The sequence below is a fragment of the Bactrocera neohumeralis genome, chromosome 6 (assembly GCF_024586455.1).
Source record: "Bactrocera neohumeralis isolate Rockhampton chromosome 6, APGP_CSIRO_Bneo_wtdbg2-racon-allhic-juicebox.fasta_v2, whole genome shotgun sequence".
Classification (NCBI taxonomy): Eukaryota; Metazoa; Arthropoda; class Insecta; order Diptera; family Tephritidae; genus Bactrocera; species Bactrocera neohumeralis.
Window position 1 is genome coordinate 42,340,477 of NC_065923.1, and position 24,911 is coordinate 42,365,387.

The window sequence follows — 24,911 nt, forward strand, 5'->3', positions numbered from 1 at the left end:
GAAAACAGAAAATCATTATACATTATGTAGTATTTGTTAGTTGTGGTTAGTATTGACCTATTTATCATATCATCATACCACGAAAATGCCACATACTAATAAAATGTTCCCCGAGATTCATTAGGGTACTTCACATACAATCACCAATAATATTGGGTAAAGGCACACCGATGTTATATGTTTGTTATATGAGGGCTAAATCAAGATTTTGTCAATTTAATGCCGAAGATACACTGTTATCACAAAAACACGCTCTCTAATTTCATTTCCAGATCAAAAAGTGTCCTAAAGACTATTAGCTTTCCAATTTATTATAATTTTTTTCATTGATTTATATCATAAGTAAAAAAGTTGCATTAAAATAATCAAATTTTAATCGTTAATGTCTTTTAATCACTTAGGTTTAAGACAAATTCGTTCGATACTTTTTGGTAGATCAATAAATTTCATTCAAAATCTATGAAACGGGATATTTTGTTCAGTTGTTAAGAGCGAGATTTGAGTTTTTCTATCTGATAACAAGAATAAAATAAAAAACTGTAAGACGGAGGACCTACCCCCTCTAATTAGAGAAACTTTACTCGGATTAGAGGTGTCTAAAAACCTCTATATTTTTCAGAGTACTAAGTCAAAAAAATATTTGGTTTGTTCTGACTCACAATAGTCAATATATAATATTTCCTTTAACGTTAGTAATAATACATTGTTTGATGAAGACAGACACATCAATCTGTTCGTATGAGTATGATCAAGAGATCGCCACAAACAGTTTTTGTTTCTATGTTTTAGGATAAGTAGGCCACTTTTCAGCCCTTGAGGGATATTTATCTTCTATTTAACAAAAGTTGACAACCCTATAAATTAATTTGTACGAATTCAGATATTTCAACACTTTCATGCGTTTGAAAAATATTCGACTAATTTGTTTTGAAAATTATACGAAAAATATGCTCGACTTACTGTTTTAAAAAGCGCGATCTCATTCTTGTTATTCGTTGGTGAGTTTCAATTTTTCTTAAATTTGGGTATTTTCCTATTAGTCAGGCTTATTAGAGCATCACCTTTTGTTGCCTGCAATGCTTGCCTTCATATGTTAATGTTGAACGAAAAAAAAATTGTCATGCTACGCACATTCAAGTACCGTATACATATGTATACATAGATATTACGCATATGTATATGTTGAAAGGAAAAGCACTGCGCTTGCGCTCACGCACTAACGAATGAGTCTAGAAAAAAATTACAACCAGACACTTAAACAGCTACTAGTATAAACGCTTGCTCATGCATACGCTTGAAAAGCCACTCGCTCTGCGGGTAGCATTACGATACAAAATAGTTATGGTAACGGTTCTGCCTGATAATCAACCGTACACCACCAAAAGTGCAATTTGTTGGCTTTTAATTGAAAATTATTCCATCTTTTGCCTCCCACCAGCTGCCGCTCTTACGCTGCATTATTTATGCGCGTTGCTGCTCGTTTGCCGCGCTTTTCTTCAGCCGCAGTAGTGGGTGCTGCCACACACAACAACTTTTTGGCTGCTCATTGTTGACTACACTAACCGGCACACGAGTGTGCACACGGCTTCATGCCGCCAACTAGTTGGCTTTGTTCATAGTGTTATTATTTTTGGAGTTTTTCCGCAATATTATCAGCAATCAAACATGTTGTTGTGGCATCTGCTTCCGCGGCCCATGCCACATGGTCTGCTAATTATGTACATACACTTCTAACAACCAACTATGACGCTAGCTAGTTTTATAAGCGCGTCCATTAGCCGCCTCAAGCGCAGATAGAAAGGGTGCGTGGCGTAGAAATAAAGCTTATTCAAAGTAGAAATATTTTTTCGTATATTCATTGTTAAGTGAAATTTTATTGCTAGCGCTACTACTTTGTGTACGTGTGTGTGTCTGGGGTTTTCGGTTGCTTTTGCGTATCTTAAGTACACAATTTATGGTTTGTGCGTATTTATGGCTACGCAAGTACTTATGGGTTAATTGCATGTGCGTGTGTTTTATATGAGAAAGTGCCCCAAAATGAGTTGGATTGCGCTTGCTGTTGGTCAAAAGCCCATACAGGCATGAATGCTTCAATTAAGATTCTAATAAAAATATGAAATTTATGCCGAAATAGTGGAAGTAAAAATTTTAAAAGAGGAACATTTTATAGTAAGAGCAAATTATTTCTTTTGGAACATTTTATTTTTTAGTATACGTATTTGTGTATATATTAGGTTGTCAACAATCTCCCTTCCGCTTTTATGCTCTCTATTCAATGCTTTATAAAAAGTGTTAGAGTGGCCGGATTTAGTTCAAATATCCATAGTTTCGTTCGATAATCTATTTCCATCTAGACGGCAACTTCATAATACCCCCTCTTGGAAGCCCCCCTCCTTATTTGGGAAGAACTCGGACAAAGCCTCTTTTGAGTTTTACACCAACAAGGGCGTTCGCCATGGACAGGAACATGTGTCAATCACTTGGCGTTATGTCCGGGCTATATGGTGGATGCGATAAAAATCTACCATCTGAGTTGCCGTAGCTTCTGACGAGTCATCAACGAAGTGTGTGGTCTGGCGTTGTCTTGGTGGAACACTACACTCTTCCTGTTGGCCAATTCTGGACGCTTCTGGTCGATCGCCTGCTTCAAGCGGTCCAGTTGTTCACAGTAGATGGTAGAATTAAGCGTCTGACCATACGGAAGCAATTCATAGTGTAAGATTCCCTTCCAATTCCCTTCATTCACAAAGCAAACCCGTCCTGGCCGTCAACCTCGCCTTGACTACTGACTGGGACGATTCACCGGCCTTCGACCACGATCGTTTTCACTTGATATTTTCGTATATAATCATTTCCAACAATATTTTGAGTTTGCCAAATGGTGACAAGTCAGGTGGAACTAAATCAGGCGAAACTGGTGGTTGTGCCACAATTGATTGAAAATTTGGCGAAAACTCACGAAGAATCAAAGCAGTATCAATTATCTTGGTGCAAAAACCAAGAGTTGCTCATAGTTCCAACCTCTCTTTAGGAATAACTTCCCAAAAACAACACATAACACTCAAATAGTATTCCTTGTTGATAATTTGGCCGGTCGGAAGGAATTCGGAGTGCACCACACCGCGATATTCGAAGAAAACTGACTAAATATAACCATGATTTTTGACCTGCTTTGACGTAGTTTTTTCCAATTCAGCCCATCTTTGCCAAGATATTCAGCAGATTCATCATCTGTTTCCAGTTCGTAAGCATAGATCCAAGTCTCATCGCCAGTCATAATACGTTTTATGGTATCCTGGTAGTCGGAAAGCATTATTTCACAGACGTTAACCGACGTTGGTTTTCGAAAAAATTTAGTGATTTTCGAACCAATCGTGCTTTCAATTTTGTTAGGTCCAAATGATCTTTCAAAATGGTTTTCACTGATCCTTCTGAAATTCCAGCACCCATTTCTTTGTTTCATTGACGTGTTGATGTTGATGGCTGTCCTGGACGTGGTTCGTTGTCAACATGTTCTCAACCCTCTTTGAATAACACTGTGATAGCTTTTTTTCAAAAAAAAAAAAAAAAGACAAGACCAAATTCGACGGTTTCCCCCTATTTCGGGTCCTACGAATCGAACTGCATCATTACTTTTTGAGTTACAATCATGGTTTCATACAAAAATTTTTGTTGAAGTTTTTCATCAAAGTGGCCCATTGTAAGAGAAAGGCACATTTTTCTTCGGTCTCTAACTTTTTTAATGTTGACTTTTTTGGTAAACTGTCTTTGGCAAAGCTTCTCATAATAAGTCCGTCTTTAAGTTCTTAGATGACTGTAAACCCCAAAATCAATGTTTTTTGTGTCCTTATAGTTAATATGTCGAAAAAACTGAAATTTAATCCATTTTTTTAAATTTTTTTTCCCTCACGTTTCGTCAATACTTTAATTTACCCTTTGATACTTATACATTAAGTGACATCTTGTAATAGTAAGAAACTTAAGCAAAGACAACGTTCTGAGCAAACTAACCATTAGAAAAAAAACTTAACAAAATTTGTATTTTTTAAAAAAGCTACACTAACTATGTTTGTGTGCTGTTTTATTTTTTTTTTGTATCTTATAAGTGTTATCAATAAGTATCATAAATTTGTACACAATATTTAAATTAAATTTAATAAGACTCATCTATCAATGTTCAACACAAATCAGCAAGCAACGAGTCAAGCTTTTAACCACTGCATTGATAAGAAATAACAACAAGTAACGTTTGAAAGAAACGTTAAATGCTTGCCTAAGAGTCAAAATTTAAGCATAGATTGCAGTAGTTAATTTGACTTTGACTTCGCGGAAAGAACATTGTTTTAGTGCCTTGTATATTAAGAAAATAAATTAAAATGAATAAGTGTCCAATTGGCCTATCGTTGTTCTGCTACCTATGTGGAAAATTTACAAGCCCTCGGAGTAGACGCAAAATATCTTCGGGATCTACGAGGAATATTTCGATTTGCCCGTTATAAGAGACGTAGATTGGGTGCCAAATACCATTTGCACGCAATGCAACAACAACCTGCATAACTGGTCAAAAAGACTGTGCCTAAAAATGGGATTCGGCATCCCAATGATTTGGATAGATCCACCAGGGCATCATACTAGTAACTGCTACGCGTGCAAGAACAAATTTGCAAGTCTCAACAAAAAAAACACAGTATACAAAAGTGTTCAATCTGCACAGCTACCCGTATCTTACTCCGATCTACAGATCTACTCTCAATGTATAACCCAACCGAAGTTGAAAGCCCATGTCGTCACCAGAGCAATGGCGCTTGTTTATTGACTTGTCGAAAAATAGTTTAAAAGCAGTATTGCTATATGTGGATATTGTGTACAAATTTATGATACTTATTGATAACACTTATAAGATACAAAAAAAAAAAAATAAAACAGCACACAAACATAGTTAGTGTAGCTTTTTTAAAAAATACAAATTTTGTTAAGTTTTTTTTCTAATGGTTAGTTTGCTCAGAACGTTGTCTTTGCTTAAGTTTCTTACTATTACAAGATGTCACTTAATGTATAAGTATCAAAGGGTAAATTAAAGTATTGACGAAACGTGAGGGAAAAAACATTAAAAAAATGGATTAAATTTCAGTTTTTTCGACATATTAACTATAAGGACACAAAAAACATTGATTTTGGGGTTTACAGTCATCTAAGAACTTAAAGACGGACTTATTATGAGAAGCTTTGCCAAAGACAGTTTACCAAAAAAGTCAACATTAAAAAAGTTAGAGACCGAAGAAAAATGTGCCTTTCTCTTACAATGGGCCACTTTGATGAAAAACTTGAACAAAAATTTTTGTATGAAACCATGATTGTAACTCAAAAAAGTAATGATGCAGTTCGATTCGTAGGACCCGAAATAGGGGGAAACCGTCGAATTTGGTCTTGTCTTTTTTTTTGACTATCACAGTGTAATTTGTGCCAATCAAAAACACTTACTCGCGACAAACATTTATCACCAGAGGCCTTGGCTAACATTATGAAAATTTCGGCACCAGAAATTTGATTCCGATCATAAAATTTAAGGAAATTTCTTTCTTGAATAATTTCACTGATCGTAAAAATCACCGAATGTACGTTTTGTATTTCAGAGAGGCAAGAGTATACTAAACACTAATGGTTATTTTGATGTGACATTTGGCACAGATGTCACTGATTTCATACCAACCTTGAATAAAAATATTGCAACGAATAGGTTTTCGCGCGAAATTTTAATTAGAAAGTCTTGCTATTCTTTGCCCACAACAGTATGGTATGATAATTGCTCAAACGACGACCACGCTTTTGGGTTAGATCTCTTACCAGATGCCAGTTGTTGAAGCTAATTTCGGAAGAACGGGTTTAAATTATCTGAAAACTTCCTTTTTTATTGTTCCACATATACGAGATTAAGGCTAAAATACTGTGGATCTCACATTTTTGAATATCCAAGTCTACTAGCGGATATAGAAAAAATATCTAGGTAGATGGGTAAAAAGTTCGAGGCGCTTTGTTGATACAAGATTTTTCTTGTTCCAAAAATTTTTTTTAATTTCGTAGTCGAAATGTGATACTTTCTGGGAAAATTTTTCATAGAACTTAAATTAATAAAAAATTTAATAGCAAACATTCCACTTTTAACTTTATATCTTATTGACACAATTTTTAAATATTTTAGTTTATTTAATTTCGATCGCACTCACATCTTAAATATCAACAAAAAGCGATTTCCTGAAATTGTCATGGTCGACTGTTTTCTTATAAGAAATATATAAAAATTAGTAAAATTTTTCCGGTGAGTCCGAACAGCTGCGATCTTTCATTATAGTCGCTTTATAGTCAATAAACAAATATTCCAATATGCTATTTATATTTACATATATATGTATATGCACGATTGAGAACAAGGCAGCATGCATTTGGATCGCCTTAAACACCAATTCATTGAATTGGAATCATTTTATTCCAATTTTCACCCCAAATTTCGAATTTCTTTCAACGCGCTTGCAACTCGTAACACAAATTATGCATTTTATATTTTAAGCATTATTTTTCTTAACTTTTTTTTTAAGCAGAACCCATAATTCGTTCCGCTCAATTATTTTGTGCTCGGTCTCCGCCCGAAATTTCCGAGATTTATTGCGTGCGGGAACGTCGAATTACGACGAGGCTTTACATCAAACAGTTGCTGTTCTACTATGTATGTACATTCGTTTTGTACATAAATAAATATGTGTGCAGGCACGCATTCGCTGAAATATGAATGGAGCCGACACAAAAGCCGCATTTTTACTGCAATATATGGCTGACCCAGTTGATGGGTAGTGACAACAAGAATTATTTTATTTAAAAGCGTATGCAAATTCAGTCGTCTATTGATTTTATATATGTAGATACATGTTTTTCAAAAAATTCATGTGTATATGGTGAAACGTGTGAAGGAAAGTTTGTAGTTGGTACCACACGCTGACGAAGTAAAACGCAACGGAGTTTTATGATTCATTCAGTTAGGTGTATGTATATTAAAATAGATGCACTACCGATCAGTAGGCGTTCACATGATGTAATAACTGTCTAGTTGTTTAAACAAACTGCTATAAGTGATGTCAGTCCTGTGACGCATGCGCGAATTCCTGTGCTTTTTTATTGATGGAGAAGTTTTTCTCTCAGCCATAAAATACATAGCAGTCATTTCTCAGTTATAAACCTTACGTATTCTATAAAGAACTATACTATGTGCTATAGTAGCTTGATATCGATGATTCCGACCATAACTTCTTGGACAGAAAAGGACATAAGCAAAATTTCAGATCAATATCTCGAAAACGGAAGGGCTTGTTGGAATATATATAGATGGACATGGCGAAATTAACTCAGCTTGTCAAGCTGATTACTCATATACCCTATGTAACTTAGAGAGTTTGCGACGTTTCCCTCTGGGTATTACATACAAACTTCTTGGCAAACTTGATCTACCTTGCTCAGAGTATAAAAATGTTTGCATTTTCATTTTTGAGAGAATTTTATCATATGAATCATTCATAATGGTTAAATTGGGCTCAAATGTGTAAAGCAAAATTTAATAGCAAGCGGTTGTACTAAGGACAGCGAGCGAAGAAATTTTGAATTAAAGATAGCTAAGATCAAACAAAGTAAGTAAGCAGGAGTATTATAGACATATATATATGTACGTTAAGGCGGAAGATCCAGCAAACTTTCAGAAGCTTCCAAAAAAGTCTTAACTTTTCGCATCGCCATAATTTTTGAAGAAAAATGATTCGATGATTCCACCGGTCCACAAACTAGACCAAACCGTTTTTTTATCTAGATAAAATGGCAGCTCTTGAATCTCTTCAGGTTGTTCTTCCTCCCAAATATGGAAATTTTGCATGTTTACATACCCATTGAGTCGAAAATAGGCCCCATTGCTGAACAAATTTGGCTCGAAAACATTGGATCTTCTTGAAACTTTTCAAGAGCTTATAGAGCATAGCGATTTCGCTTGGGAAAGTCGAGCGGCTTCAGTGGATTCACAAGCTGTATTTTGTAAGCTTTAATTTAAGATCCCGATTTAAAATGCGCCAAATCGTTCCATACGTCAGTCCATTTGCTGCGAACGACGTCGAATTGCCTATCCACGGTCTTCGGGTACCCTTTAGCGGCTGCTATATTTTCTTCACTGGACGTGGTCTATATAGTCGAATATTATCCAATAATGAATGGTGGGTCTGACGATGGATGATGATGTGGCGAATAGTACGCTCAGTAGGGCAATTATATTGACCATAAGTTGAGCAAAACGCCCGTTCTTTACAGAACGTGAGTTGTCATAATAAAGTCAAAAGATTTGTCAACGCTGTTCAGGCGTCTAACCCTTAAATGATGAAATGCCAAACAAAATAAAACTAACATAACAGCTTGACACGAATCACTTGTGATCTGTCAAAAAAAAGGCTATTGAAAAAAGTGCCTTTACTGGGATCACCCGTCCGTTATAACTGAAGTCTTCTGTGTATGGAAATTTGACTGAAAACTAAAATTAAATAGGAATTGTATTCGACACCATTGTTTATCCAGCGTGGCAAAAGCATCTACGAATTTTAGAAACTAATCCTTTTGAAGTAGATTAATAAGTGATTGAGGAACCTTTTTTAGCTTGGCGCCAACCCAACGGGTTTGTAGGTTTAATAAAGCAGCAGATTATATTAAAAACGTTATCAAAGACATTATATGAATATTTCCACAAATGCCTTCCTATATCCCAATAAACGTAAATCTACCATTTATCGAAATCTCGGTATATGTAAGTATGTGTTTTCAATTTTATTCTTAACTTGAATTAGAAACACAATATTTTTTATTATTATCCAAACAACATGATTCAATGAATTATTTGGTGTGAACTTCCTCATAAATTTCATACACCGAATAAACGTTTGCTATTACTTTTGGTTCGCTTGAAAGCTAGCCGCGGATGTTATAAATCAAATTATTAAAATTATTTGCTAAAATTAACTATTTTCAAATAATTATTATTTTCGACAGCTAAGTGTCTGCATGATTTATGGTAGAATTAAACAATATATTAGAATAAACATAAATTAGTGAAAAGTAAAAATTATTTTATATCATAGGCCTTTTCGCATCAAATCCTTCTTGCTTTAGAAAGAAAAAAAATAATAATTAAATTAGCAAAAGCTTTCCAGAGTATTATAGTCCGCTTTGTGAACGCCATAACCATATGAGTTCTATGTAAAAAACAACTTACAAATACATGTAGAAGTATGCAGAAAAGTGTGTTTATACTTAAATATGTGCCAAACAATTTTGGTATTGTTTTCTTTGTAGCGTTTTAATAATTTATGTATTTATTCAAAACTCGTCTGGCAATTTGGTTTTCATTTCAATGTCAAATTTCGCCCTATGCATTATAAATGAGCCACTATTAGTTCAATTCGAATTCATTAACATACACATATGTTGCTCAACGCATATACATACAAATACATTAATATATATAACATACTTAAATATATATATTTTGATACATTTGCTTCCATACACTATTTTATTGAACTGTAAGGGGACTATCGACAAAGCTTGTTTGTTGTTGTACAGCTCTGCCATGTAGCAGCTGACCTTCTGAAAAGTTATTTTTGAACAATTACATTTACATGTGTTGTTCTTTTTTTTGGAACTTGTTGGTGTTCGATTTTTTCGTTTATAAATAATGTAATGCTTCATATATTTTTTTCAACGAATTTTTATTTCTTTACCATACAAAAGTTTAGTAGTGCTTCACGTTCAAAATATTTAATAAACTTAGAAAAATTACAAGAAGTATGGGCGTTACTGGTACATGTTTGCTAATTCATTTTTAAATTTCTTAAATATAAGTATGCGGTAATAATAATTTAGCTAAATTGCGATGGGTTGTAACAACGTCTCTTTGGTTCAGAATGGAACTATGGCTCCGCTGCATATAGAAAGAGTAAGTCTTCGTGTTGGCGAAGATATGAAATGAGTGAAAAGGAATGGTTTTTCACATTTCGGTTGCACTGAAACAAGAATGCTCTTCACAAATAATAAAGTTTCCATACAAGAACTTGATCATTCAGTTTGTATGACAGCTAGGCGCTACAGCCGTCCAATCTGGAAAGATGAAAATTTTTGTTCTGAAGCAAATAAGTTCAAACTTTTTTAGTCCAGTAACATATTGCATAGAGTATAAGAAATTGTTCACTTAACGGTCTTTTGTAGCAACTGAAGCGTATCGATATTTATAAACTTTTTTATATTGTTATGGTGGAGAAGCGATTTTTACTGGACCCTTACAATTGGAAGAATCAAATATCGTAACATATAGCTTTTTACAAGAAAGTCTCCCAAATATGATACATAAGATTTCAAATATCAAAGTCCAACTAAGAAAGACGAAAGAGTATATTTTGTAAATATTCCGGTATTTTGGGCTTTTGATGAAGGTGGAAGTTTATTACGAGCAGTTTGGGCTTTACGAATTTCAACCTATATCGTTGGTTGATGACTCTAATTAAGTGCTCATGTGCGGCCACCTGGTTTATTTAGTTTCCGTCATCCAGTGCACCCTGTTTAGGTGCCAATGGCCGCCAAAGAGCGACAAGAAAAACTGAAAAGTGCTTTTTTGGCAATTGCCACGTGGTGCCAGGTGATGCCCTCAAAGCCCTGCGTGTCACCTAGATGGTGCAATTTGCTTGACCCACCTAGCTGACATACTCTGCCCGCTCGATGTCGCAGAAGTGAGCAAAATATAAGTTAATGACAGATCAGGAAATAACACAGATGAAGACTTCCGCCCATACGTTATAGTTGCTGGAATAATAAGGGCAGAGCAGGTTTAATACGTCAAACAAGACCAATTTTTTGTGTGTTGGATTATCTGAAATCAAAAAATCATAATCGCGACGTTATATAAACACTTTTCCCGGGTAAGGCAAAGAGGATTTTAGAAATATTTAAGGAAAACTTTCAGGGAAAAAACATGATTTTTTGCGAACGAATCCGTTAATCTAATATTGTAAAACGATAAATATTAACAATTAATAAAAAAGAACCCTACAGCCGTAAAATCAAAATTTTAAAATCGGCGCAGTAGTTTTAAAGTTATGCAGGGTAACGACTTTAAAAACATGATTTGTGGCGAAATGCCTTAATGTTTTGAAATCCGATATAAAACGTTCAAACGACAGTTACAAAAATAAAATCTCCAATTGTAAACGTCACATACCCAATATCGCAGGATTCAAAGTATTAGCGCACAAAGCTTAATCTTTACCGATTGAACTAATATCTTCCTTCTAAACCTGTGCAATTATTTCATAAATTTTGTTGAATATTTTTAACAAAATCAAGTGTTTTGGAAAGAAAAGTCAAAGGTTGCATTCATATATTTTGTATGAAAGACCTAATCTTTCAAAACACATGCATCATGCCACAGCTTTTGAGCAATTGGTTCGTGAGATGTGACATTTTGAGAGACGCAACTTTTTGTAATACGAAAAAGCTGAATAAAATGGATTTTCATGGTCTAACAAAATGCTGTCACTGTCTTATAGTTGAAAAATCAGCTGCTATCAAACTATTTCCACTCGAACTGTAGCGCTAGGTAGTTATATAGTTGAGGCGAAGTGTCTTGCACTTCTGGCGAAAAAGAGATTCCACTTTTATAAATGAAATATTTTTTATATTCAGAGGTATTTATATATGTCATGTTTGTATTTATATATTTGTTTAAATATACATACATACTTATGTCTGCCTTCAAACGTTTATTCGCTTTTCAATTCCAATTTAATATAATTAAACGAATTACTGTTGCTTTACTTTCATTCGGAACGAAGCTTTGCCCACATTACTGTCAGAGTATTTACGTCTACAGTGTCATTTCTTCTCACTAAAGATATTATACCATGAACAGAGTATATTAAGTTTGTCACGAAGTTTGCAATAATTATAATTATATATACAGCGTCTATCAAAAGAGCTGACGTGATTTTGACAGCTCGTGGCGACCGTGTCTATGTAAAATTGGCTGTTTGGTGTGGATGAATAGAATATCTATAGAATATAGCTGACATACAAACTGACCGATCAAAATAAGATTCACGTAAGGAGTCTGTGAAGGGTATTAAAGTTTTCGGTCCAACTAAAGTTAATGTTTTATCTTGTTTTTTTCTACAACTTTGGGTATATAGTACTTGTATGTATATATAGATATTTATAAGAGCATTTGCTGGCATTGGATTCTTACTTATTGCTCACGCTCAGCCTCCGCTATTGGCACATACAGACATGATCACAATGTTATACATACATACTGACTTATAACTCGATTCGTTTATCTTTCAAAGCATATCGTTCACGCTTATACATACACATGTATATATATTGCCTGCTGATGTTGTGGGCGTATTTATCGCTTAGTTTCTTCCGTTGATGATGTGATTTCAAAGCCGACACCAACACACATTCGTTCGTGCAAATATAGTTTGCTCTAAGTATAAGTATATGTATATGTGTTTCAAGAATATTTCCCTGCAAACACGCATTAAGGTATTAAGCGTTTTGTTATTGTAATTGCTATTATGACATCCATATGCTCTTCTGTATTTGTATATGTATTATTGTCTCTCTATAATAGATATTATCACATCATTTATTATTATCGTTGTTGTTGTTGTTGTTTGTATAGCTCATTACGCTTATTTGTGTCAGCTATTAATGATGACGTTATTGTTTTTGCCACAAAATGAGCCATTGAATACACATGTCATTATGGCTGTTGATCTTTTACAAAAGGCGTGTAGTAATTATGTTGATCACCGGTTCCATGCACTTGATTTGCTGTTAAGCAAACATTGAAGGCATATTGTTTGTTTAAGACTAACTTATTGATAAATTCATGTTTTAAATTTTTAAGTCGATTTACATTGTTAATATTTTTAAAGCTATTTTCATGTTTAATAATTATTTACTTTGTTGTATTAGCCAAGAAGCTAAACGGTAAATAGTTTAGAGTTTGAAAGAATTACGTACATACATATATGATACCTCTTAGATTATTGTGATGCTTTTAGTTGTAATTCCAAAAAAATATGGAGGAACATACCAACACTGATCCATATAAGAGCATTCATAACCAGCTGTGTTATATTATATGTAGTATGCAAGGTCAATGCTGTAAGGCACTTCTGTTTTACAGGGTTCCATTTAAACTGCGCGCGCAAGGCGAATAGATGGGTTTTACTAAATTGTTTGTCTAGGAAATTGGACCATAAAAGAAATGAAAAACAAGTTTGTTCGAAATTTGGTTTGTTTTCTAATCAGATCACGGGTACAGAATTGTTAAAATTGTTGCAAACGTGCTTTGTGGAGTCTACTTCATCACGAGAAAACGATGAAGAGTAGAGGTGCTTGACAACGTAGCTGAGAACCCTACATTCATGAAACGCATCATTACTGGTGAGGAGATGTGGGTTTATGAAAATGACTTAAAAACTGTTCAACAAAATAGCGAATGGCGCTTCAAAAACCGAAAATTCATGTAGAAAATCGATATGATGCTCACTCTTTTCTTAGATTACCGTTGTGTAGTTCAGGATGTATTTGTTCGCCAGTGTCAAACGCACTCAATAAGGAATACTACTTGGTTCTACGACCGAATTTGTGGGTAGAATAAAGCATGATTGTAACTGGCCCTTTGGTCAAACACCTGGTATTCACCTGTTACTCGTTTCTATATTTGAAACTGAAAAATTCCGAGAACGCGCCTTTAGTCCAATGAAGCCACTAAGGCGGATATTGTCACTTGCGAAGCGAATGAAAATTTTGGCGAGTTTCGCCGTGGCGAATTGTAAGTTGCGAATCTGTAACGAATTCGCCAGAAAATGGCGAACGAGTGGCGAAAATAAATTTCTGGTATTGCCGCTGGCGAAAAAACGGCATTCGCTTCGACATTACTGTCAAAATTTAACGAATGCATTTTTTATTCGCTATTTGAAATGGAAAGGACGTAAGTAAATTTTGATCTTTATTTGAGCAATTGTAATTATTTAATTATATTTAACAAAACGATACTTCTAGAACAAAACGTACAACAACGCAGCAATTCCAAAAATTGGTTGCGTTAATGGAAAATAATCCGGACGTCGCCAGAGGAATGGGGAATTTTGGAGCGACAAAGAAAAGCAGGGCAGAGCAATGGGACCTGTTCGCTGCCGAACTCAATGCCATTGGTCCACCATTGCGAAACGGGCGCGAGTGGAATAAGGTAAAAATTTAATTAATTTGTTTGGTTGAAGTTACTTATGTGTAGCATTTAGGTTTGGTTGGATTATAAACAGAAACTAAAAAAAAAAATAGCGACAAACCGACGCGAAACTGTTGCCACAGGAGGAGGACCTTATGCTCAGCAAAGTTTATCATCATTGGAGCAAAGTGTGGATGAGCTTCTTCACCTTCAGGCGGCTGTACATCCTACAGGCTTGGCATATGGCTCTAATGAAATAGAAAGTGCGGTAAATTGTTGAGAAATTCAGCCAGAAGAGCGCACGACCGAGGAAACAAAACGAGCCATGGATTTGGCTTCGCAATCCTCAAGCAGCCGTCCTAGAATGACAGTAGAGGAACGTGAAGTAATTCGGATGAAAGCGTTGGAAAAGCAAGCCGAAGTCCAAGACAATCTTTCGAACAAAATGGCAATAATGGAAAAAAAAATTGATGAAATTGCAAGGTATACAAGAAAAATATATGAATTGAAACAGGAAGAAATTAAATTAATGAAAATTAAAGAAGAAAGGAAGAAGGAAGAAAATTTAGAGAAAAAAAAAAGACATAGAGAAAAGATGGAAATAAAACTACAAATTTTAAAATTAAAAATGCAAAAAAAATAGGGTAAATAGGGTGCTTGTAAATAGATTGAATTTAGTTTATAGTTTATTTCATAAGAATGTGATGAATTTTTTTTTATTTCATATTTTAACCGAACTTGAATTGATATTTTTTTTAAGAAAACATGTGATGAATTTATTTTTACTTTATTATTGTAAGTGACGGAATTGAATCTGTGATTTTTTTAATTTAATTTAAAAGCATGTAGTTTTTGTAATTTTTATATATTTATTATCTATGTAATATTGAATTTCAAAGTATTGAATAAAATAAAAGAATGCAATATATTATTCACTGAAGTCGGGATAGTTTCATTTACATCAAAGCATCAGCAATTTGTCTTCTGCGGCGCTCTCCTGGTGAACCATTGCCATTTTCATTAATTGGTTCCAATGGTACAACGGCATCAAAGAAGGTTTCAGCCTCCTCCGGATCACCGATTCTAAATTTTTTACAAATGTTGTGCAAGGCACAGCATATATTAATAACGGATGTTACTTTAGCAGGATCGTAGCGCATTTTTCTATCACTCAGAAGACATCTGAAACGGCATTTCAAAACTCCAATCGTACGTTCAACAACATTTCTCGCTTTCGCGTGCTTCTTATTAAAAATTGACTCCCTAGTTCCAGATTCTGCATGACGGAAAGGTGTTAATAAATAAGGGCTTAGTGGGTATCCGGAGTCACCTGCAAATATTTTATTGTTTTCAATATTGATATGTATGTCAAGGTTAAACTTGCGCAGTAGTCAAATATTGCGAATACCTAAATAAATAGAGTTCTGATCTCCGTTTTGATGCGCTGCCTCTAAACATGCCTTTAGAGAACTATTGTTCCATACGAACGAATCGTGTGTAGAACCAGCATACCTAGCATCCACAAAACGGATATTCATATCATGATCACAAGCCTGTAATAAAAATACAATAAAATTTTTATACCAATTTTACTGTATTAAATTCATAAAAACTCACAATCATTGCATTTATGCTAAAAAATCCTTTTCTGTTTAGATAGAGGTGTTTGTTTGTGGTAGGAGCATAAATCGCAATATGGGTTCCATCGATGCAGCCTATTACATTTGGTATTCCCGATCTTGAATAAAATTTGCTTCTTGCCTGCTGCTTTTCTTCTTCACTCATATCTACGCTTATATGGGTACGACAAATTTCATTTTCCAAAATGGGTATGATCTCTTTTAAAATAAGGGAAACTGTTGGCTGAGCAAGTCCCAACTGAAATTCATTCCCTATAGCTTGTTGGTAACTGCCATGTGCAAAAAATCTGAGCGCGGCACACAATTTTAACATCGGCGTTATGGAAGACGACATCCGACAATGAAATTTGTCTTTGATTTTATCCAGCACATACATAAATGCGCCCTTGTTTAAGCGGAAATTCGCAACAAATCTACAAATACGTGCACATTGAACAAAAACTTCTTATTATTCGTTATAATTGAACTGGATACATACACCGTGTTAGGTAGCTCTGTAGGATTAGAATTATCTCTAATAAAACGGCGCTGTCGAAGAAGATTAGTTCGCGTTTCCACATCGTAATTATCCTCAAAATACAGATCCGCGTTAACAAACATATTTTCGAATTTCAGTTGATATAATAATAAATATTTTTAAGTATAAATGACACAAATGTCAAATTCGGATGAACGCGCTACTTTTTTCATGAATGGCAACGACATATTTTAGCGAATACGTTCATTCGCCATTCACAATGCAAATTTAGGGTATGTTCGCCAAAGCGTTCGCTTCGCCAAATAAATTCGCTTCGCAAGTGACAATACCCGTGTAAATATCATTCGCTAAAAGTATTGAAGGTCATTCCTTTTGGCCCTTATAATAAGTGTATGGAAAATTGCATTAAGCGGTGACATGCTTGTATTGGCCCAAAATAAGCCTACTTTTAAACCGATAATAAAGATTTGTAGTGGAATCCGTAAAATTGTTTTTTCCAGCACAGATAAAATTTTATCAGATGATATTTGTAATTCGTCACAACAGAATGATCTTTTTTTTTGCGGGTTGTACATTACTTTTTCCAGCAACTCGAGTAGAATGGTAATATTTTCACAAAAGAATTTTTATTGTAGACGTTGAATAGCTTGATTTACAGTGTGACATCTTGCTGCAGTAAGTTAAGGCCTTTTGTAAGCATATGCGGAGGAATTTGTAGAGCCAACATCCATATAGACTTCAATGGACGATTTCACTTTGTTATACCCTGAATAGGGTATATTAAGTTTGTCACGAAGTTTGTAACACCCAGAAGGAATCGTCGGAGACCCTATAAAGTATATATATAAATGATCAGTATGTTGAGCTGAGTCGATTTAACCATGCCCGTCTGTCTGTCTGTCCGTCCGTCCGTCCGTCCGTCTGTCTATATATATACGAACTAGTCCCTCAGTTTTTAAGATATCCTTTTGAAATTTTGCAAACGTCATTTTCTCTTCAAGAAACTGCTCATTTGTCGGAACGGCCGATATCGGACCACTATAACATATAGCTGCTATATAAACTAAACGATCGGAATCAAGTTCTTGTATGGAAAACTTTCACATTTGACAATGTATCTTCACCAAATTTGGTATAGATTATTTTCTAAGGCAACAATGTAATCTCCGAAAAAATTGTTCAGATCGGATTACTATAGCATATAGCTTCCATACAAACTAAACACATAGTTACTAAAAGAAATGCACCTGTGAAGGGTATATTAGCTTCGGTGCAGCCGAAGTTAACGTTTTTTCTTGTTTTTAAAATTGTGATGGTTGTGGCACAATTGAGTTCGTCTTTTTCAGTCTTAATTAAATGTAGCTTTTGATATATGTATATAAAAAACATATATCAACATGGCGTATACTGGACCGAAATCATATTTTTCCTTTCTGAAGAAAATATAATACGTACAACAGCTTCGAGTTCTGTCGTCACCCGATTTGAAAAATGCTATTTCTCGTTTCTCATTCTTTGTTCTATATACCATTATTTAGAGCTATTAGTGCTAAGCGTTATCTTACTTTTTTTGGAGGATCAATATTGGAGGTTACTGTTGAGGAGTCATATATAATATTTGCGACTAACTATAACAATTTAAACATTAACTTCGGTTGCACCAAAGCTAAAATACTCTTCACAAATATAAAATTTTCCATAATAAAAATAAAATTTTTTTCCGATCAGCTTGTATGAAAGCTATATGCTTAAGTGATCCGACTTCAATAATTTGTTAGAAGATTGTACCGTTACCTTGAACAATAAACCATACCAAATTTCGTAAAGATATTTTGTCAAAGTTTTCCATACAGGCACATGATTTTCTTCGACCAGTTTGTATGACAGCTATATGTTATAGTGATTCCATCTGTACAATTACTATGGATATTATACTATTACCTTAGAGAATAACCTTTGTCAAATTTCTTGTAAATAACTTGTCGAATGAAAAAGTTTTCCTTACATACAAGCGCTTGATTCCGATCGTTCAGTTTTTATAGCAGCTAACGGGTTATAACTAAAAATTTGCACTAATTTTATTTCAGCGTAACTCAATATATACTATTAACAAAAAGGAAAGCGATTGTATGTAGTATAATTATATTATTTTAAAAACGAAAAAATTAATGAACTTCAAAATACGGGCCATTGTCAGCAATCCGTCTTTGTTTAGTCGGGATACTTTAGCAAGCATGTTGTACACCGTTAGTATCAATTTCCATGAGGCACTTCCGGATGCGACGTGTCAGCTGCTTCAAATTTTGAGCCTTCCAACCATTCTTATACACTAAAGCTTTGACTTCTCCCAAAAAAATCCTCAATCGGTCGGCATTGTGTTAAGTTTGTCGGATTCTTTTCTTTAGGCACAAAGTAGATGTTTTTGTTGACCAAGAACTCCAATGTCGCATTTGCATAATGAGAAGAGGATTTGACTGGCCGAAAATACGATTTCATCGTTTTTATGGTGTTCATGTATGAAAGGAACCAAACATTGATTGATGTACGTCTCCTGATTTATTGCCAGTCCATTTGGTTTAAAGAATGGCTCAGAAATACCCTTAGGAGAAATTGCTATGTAGAGCATAACTTTGGACTAAAATTTTTTTTTTAAATTTGTACTGAGTATATTGTTCTTCTGGAGATGCCTTCCGCCATAAAATGCGCCACGTAAACACGCGGTTTCATGAATTTTTTCCAAAAGGTGTACTATTGTGACCCAATTTAATGCTAACGAATACCAACAATAAACCACCGTATTTACCAGAGTTGGCCAAAGTCAGGCTTAAAACCGTGAAACCCGTTTTCAGTCGATCGAAGAGATAAACAAATTCGCTGAAGGAGCTGAAAACCATCCCAAAAAGTGTTTATGAAATGTGTTTCGAGGACTGGAAAATCGTTGACATAAGTGTATTACATCTAGTGGAGATTACTATGAAGACGACAATGCAAATAATATTAAATATTTTGCGTTTTATTTACAATTTCCGGGTACTTTGTTGTTACAATATATATCTATGTACTTCTAAATTAATAGGGTAATATTAATTTGAAATTACCCTTTCTAAAAAACTCATTTACGTGAAATATTTTCTACTTCAAAGCTGTTTTAATTGATTTTTCAAATTTTTCAAGAAATATCCAATAAAATTAATTATAGCAACAACAAATACATCCATTGTAATATACAACTCGTAGTCATTGCTAGTGCTCGCCTCCAAAAGAATAAAATAGTTGTCATAAAATAGCATATATGGTAATCATCTGATAACATGTTGATACACGTACATACATGTATAATATGATCTATTTTCTATAACACATTAATTTTGATATTTGAAGTTCATTTAATCGCTCGATGACATTTATTATTAATATTCTTTGAAATATTGGGTTAAGGTAAGCCTCTCTAATAAGTCGACAATAAATTATAATAAACTTCAAGAACAGCAACCGCTTCGAATTTCCACTTTTAGCTTCTCGCACACACACACTCATAAACTAAAATATGCCTACATTCATGCTCGCATACTTAATCCATGTCAGACACCACAAATGCCATTATTAAATTAAACACAAGTGGCAAAAGTTTAGCAGACCACTTAAGCGCACAATGACACTTTCCTTTTGAACATTGAAGGCATTTTAGTAAGTAAATAAAATTATAAAAAAAAGTCAGTTGCCACTACAAATATTTAAGTAAACAGAAATTGCTTGGTTTTTTCACGCAATTTCTCTTTTGCCATTTACTTACTTGCACATGTCTGCTAGTTCACTTAAGGTGCACAACAACAACAACATTGTTGCAGTATTTTTCATTTTATTCTGCTGGCAGCACATATGTACATCAGACTTTCTACAATGGAGTGTTGCAATACTTCTGCTGCGCGGCCTGGCGACCAACGAACTTCCTCACAAACACACACTCGCCCACATACACACATACACAGTGGCAGCGTAGTTCTGCTGAATGCGCACATTAACTGTGTTTATTGAATTAATTTTTCAAACGACAAATGTTGCCTTTTTTGTTGTGTTGTTGTTGTGTAGTTGTTGCTGATTGCTTGTTGCACTCATAAGCTTACAAATAATACAATTGCATTGAGTCAGCGTCGGTGATTTATGGCAGCAAGACGACGTGTTGGTGGCGGACAGACATAGTGACGGACACGCCTAGAACGTGCCTACGCGGTGGCGACACCCAACAACAACAACACTAAAAGCATAATTATCAATCGTCATTAAAGTGCAACACAACCGCTATCACACACACACAAATATAGCAGTAGTGCTAAATATATTAGTTGCTTTTGTTGTTGTTGTCCACCGGGAGATATTCACTTCGACAATTGATTGAAGTATGTACATAGCTAAATGGTTGTTAATTTATGGCAGATGAGAAAACAAAATGCGATCTGTTGAACTGTATAATAAATGCATAATAAAATATCGAAGCTGCTATTGTACATATACGTGTATGTGTGTGTGTGTGTGTGTGAGCTTTAGAATTTTTATTGGCGCTACAATTTCAATTAATGTTCAGTAGCACTGCTCTCCGGGGTCACATAAATATTTTCATTTCGAATTACACATTTATGTGTTACTTTTACTTGTACTCCCAACAACAACCACTAACTACTTTTTTGTTAAATTATGTAATTAAATTGACACTGACACCCTTTTGCATATACAAATTATGTCATCATCAGTAACACCAGCGATCTAAATTATTGCGAACTCACAATGAAAATAAATAAATAATTGATGAAAAGTACACACAATAAATATGGCTGACAGCTGAGTGATGCATAGCGTTCGAACATACTGTCACTTTTACGACTTTCATAACTTAAACTGTCAATTGGCTGAACAAAATTTATCGATTGAAAAGTTTTAATTGCCATGTATTTCTGCAATACTAAGTAGTCTGAAAAGTTACATTTTTTTTTAAATTTTTTATTAATATTCAACATAACTGCTGGTGAATGCTGAAGTATTAAAATTCAAAAGATCTTCCACTTGTCGATACTATTTTTGTAACCTTGGGTTTCAAAATACGTCTCAGCTTTTGCATTTAGCTTTAGTATACCCCACCACAGTAGTGTTTTTCAAGCAGAAGTGGCCCGTATCAATCTTGCGCACAGCTCGCTAACTAAGTGTTCAATGCTAGTCACTAGAGATGCTATTTAGCATCAGACTCGTTTGGGCGCCAGCTCACAGCGGAATTGCTGGCAACTGCAAAGCCAATGGTTTAGCCAGAGGAGGCACCTTTATCCACCTCACATCGGAATGGTACCGAGTTCGATCAGCATAGGCGTCTTGCGTTCTAGTACTGGACCAATAGATCTTGCGTACACTTAGCAAGCGTTGGTCCTATCTGATTGTGAGATCCTTTTGGCCTATGAATTACTTGCCATGAGCAAAGTTCCGCGATTGTAGGAGTTCTTAAAGGACACTGTTCAATAGGCATTCATGCGGTAAGGATTGAAATCTTGATGGTCGTTAGTTGTCACAGTTACATGGAGAAGGGTGTGCTGGAAATTGCTAGGGACTTTCCCTTCCGCTGTCCAAGGGACTGAGGCTGAAACATATCGGTAATCTTACCTTCGGTACACTAGGAGCCATAGCCGAAATCGATATGAGCAAAAAATTTCAACAAATTTGTGATAGGCTAAAACGCTTTGTGGATCTGTAAGATTCTTATGATCCAGTATTTAGAAAATATTAAGTACCACAACGGAGCGGCGTTCTAAGCTGTCCAATTGAGGATGCTTTTTAGGATTGACTTCTTAATCTTACCAAACCGAATCTATCATTTGCTTATTCATGGCCACTAAATTTCTTTCTACCGGATACTTTCTTGTGGGTTGAGAAAAGATATTGCGCGGAACTCTAGACTCCGAGAATACTTGGGTGAAGGATTCAAGTGTAATGTGAGCTATTTTAAAAATGAGGTAGAAGAAGAAGAGATTGTGGAATATGTTCTATGCAAATGCAAGACTTTATATAGTAAAATAATCGCAACTATCGGTCAAAGGTTTCTTAACTATGTCTCGAAAGTTGCACTTAAAAAGGTTTTTTATACTCTCGCAACAATGTTGCTAACGAGAGTATTATAGTTTTGTTCACATAACGGTTGTTTGTAAGTCCTAAAACTAAAAGAGTCAGATATAGGGTTATATATGCCAAAGTGATCAGGGTGACGAGTAGAGTCGAAATCCGGATGTCTGTCTGTCCGTCCGTCCGTCTGTCCGCCCGTCAGTCCGTGCAAGCTGTAACTTGAGTAAAAATTTATATATCATGATGAAACTTGGTACACGTATTCCTTGGCTCCATAAGAAGGTTAAGTTCGAAGATGGGCAAAATCGGCCCACTGCCACGCCCACAAAATGGCGGAAACCGAAAACCTATAAAGTGTCATAACTAAGCCATAAATAAAGATATTAAAGTGAAATTCGGCACAAAGGATCGCATTAGGGAGGGGCATATTTGGACGCAATTGTTTTTGGAAAAGTGGGCGTGGCCCCGCCCCCTACTAAGTTTTTTGTACATATCTTGGAAACTACTATAGCTATGTCAACCAAACTCCACAGAGCCGTTTTTTTCAGGCATTTCCATATACAGTTCAAAAATGGAAGAAATCGGATAATAACCACGCCCACTTCCCATACAAAGGTTATGTTGAAAATCACTAAAAGTGTGTTAACCGACTAACAAAAACGTCAGAAACACTACATTTTACGGAAGAAGTGGCAGAAGGAAGCTGCACCCAGGCTTTTTTTAAAAATTGAAAATGGGCGTGGCGCCGCCCACTTATGGATCAAAAACCATATCTCAGGAACTACTAGACCGATTTCAATGAAATTCGGTATATAAGATTTTCTTAACGAAATATGGGTGAAATCGGTTCACAACCACGCCTTCTTCCAATATAAAGCTATTTTGAATTCCATCTGATGCCTTCTCTGTATAATACGAGTATAAACATTAGGAACCAATGATGATAGCGGAATAAAACTTTGCAAAAATACGGTATTTGAAAAATATGTAAATGACGGATAATGAAATCTCGATTATCACTTTACCATGCGAGAGTATAAAATGTTCGGTGACACCCGAACTTAGCCCTTCCTTGCTTGTTATTAATGGTGGTTAAGAGAGGCCATAAAAGAATGAGCAGATTTTAGTTCCGTTGATTTCACAATCGCCTAAGGGAAATAACAGATAACCACGCCTGCTATCTACCTTCCTAGGAATGAGTTCCATTCTGATCAGTCTCAACGTCATAAATGCCCAGATGGTTTATGGACTCAACGAAAAACCTCCTTATGAGAGGGCCATCCTTGTAGCCTCTGACACAGTCAATCACAGAACGCTACTTGAGAACCTCAAAAAATCTACGCTCCATCCAGGGTTGAAGAGATGGTCTATCAACTAATTGAGCTTTCAGCACTCATCCGTACTGTTTCGAGGCAAAAATTCTAAATTGAGAAGAATTAAACAATGGATTCCACAGGCCGTCCGATCCTTACGACGCACCAGTGTGGTCGATTGGATGAAACCGAGACGAGAAAGCTTCAGACATGCAGTTTCTTTTGGGTTCTTTTCTTAAAAACCCTACCTGTAGTCGCCTTCTTGACGCAGGAACAATAAGAGGAAATTCCTACTTATCCAGAATCGGCTCGCGACATAACAAATAATGGGTTGACAAAAAAGTCTTGCGGTATTTTTATTGATTTTTTTTTTTATTGAAATTGAAATGAATTTTTGATGACTCATGCCCAGCTCTTGACCGATGCTACGGCTGCTACTATGCCGGTCTCTTTCGACCAATTCAGCGATTTTATCGCAATTTCGACGACAGGCCTTCCGGAAAACACCAGAACGAAAACGTTGAAACCATCGTTGTGCGGTGGAAATGGAAACTATATCCGGTCACAAATTTTATTGGCGGCTTGAGATGCATTTTTGCCTTTATCTAAGGAGTGCAGCCCTATCGGGCTCAATTAGCACTTGATGTGCCATTTTGATGCACTATTCGTAGAACCTCCTGTATCTGCTATTACGTTTCACCTTCTCTCTCAAACCATTTTGAGGTTTCGATGAAACTACTTATGCCCGATATGCTTTTTGGTGGAAATCCATTCAAGATTTGGTGCTTGGTGGATTCCGAGTTGTGTCGGATCTGTGCTAGAGCTGGGCATTCGCAGAGAAACGTCAGATATCGTTGTAGGGCAATCACATTTTGGACTCATGTTCCCCAAATGGCCAGTGCCCTGTTGTGGTAGCTGTTACTCTGTAGATACTTTTCCTTGACCTATTTAATAAATCGTTGCTTCTTTTCCTGTCATATGTTGGCCATAATTGTTTAGTTATGACGCATTTTGTAATGTTTTTCCACCTGTTGTTTGCAATTTGCTGAAATTGTCTATTGATCTCTCCTTTT

At 35.4% G+C, this 24,911-nt stretch overlaps 2 protein-coding genes and 1 long non-coding RNA gene across 5 annotated transcripts in view; 2 read left to right on the forward strand and 1 right to left on the reverse strand.

Annotated features, from left to right (window-relative positions):
* LOC126761449 (uncharacterized) overlaps positions 1-24,911 on the forward strand; it is a 103,082-nt gene that overhangs the window by 66,533 nt on the left and 11,638 nt on the right. The window lies entirely within an intron of this gene.
* On the forward strand, positions 13,933-14,603 carry LOC126761456 (myb-related transcription factor, partner of profilin-like). Its single transcript, XM_050477630.1, has 3 exons — positions 13,933-14,071; positions 14,143-14,329; positions 14,382-14,603. Exons 1-3 carry the CDS (start codon positions 14,061-14,063, stop codon positions 14,586-14,588), a joined length of 405 nt encoding a protein of 134 aa, XP_050333587.1. The 5' UTR covers positions 13,933-14,060; the 3' UTR covers positions 14,589-14,603.
* LOC126761461 (uncharacterized) lies at positions 15,821-16,529 on the reverse strand. Its single transcript, XR_007667365.1, has 3 exons — positions 16,427-16,529; positions 15,926-16,361; positions 15,821-15,861 (listed from the first exon to the last, which is right to left on the reverse strand). It is a non-coding gene; the product is annotated as an uncharacterized LOC126761461 (long non-coding RNA).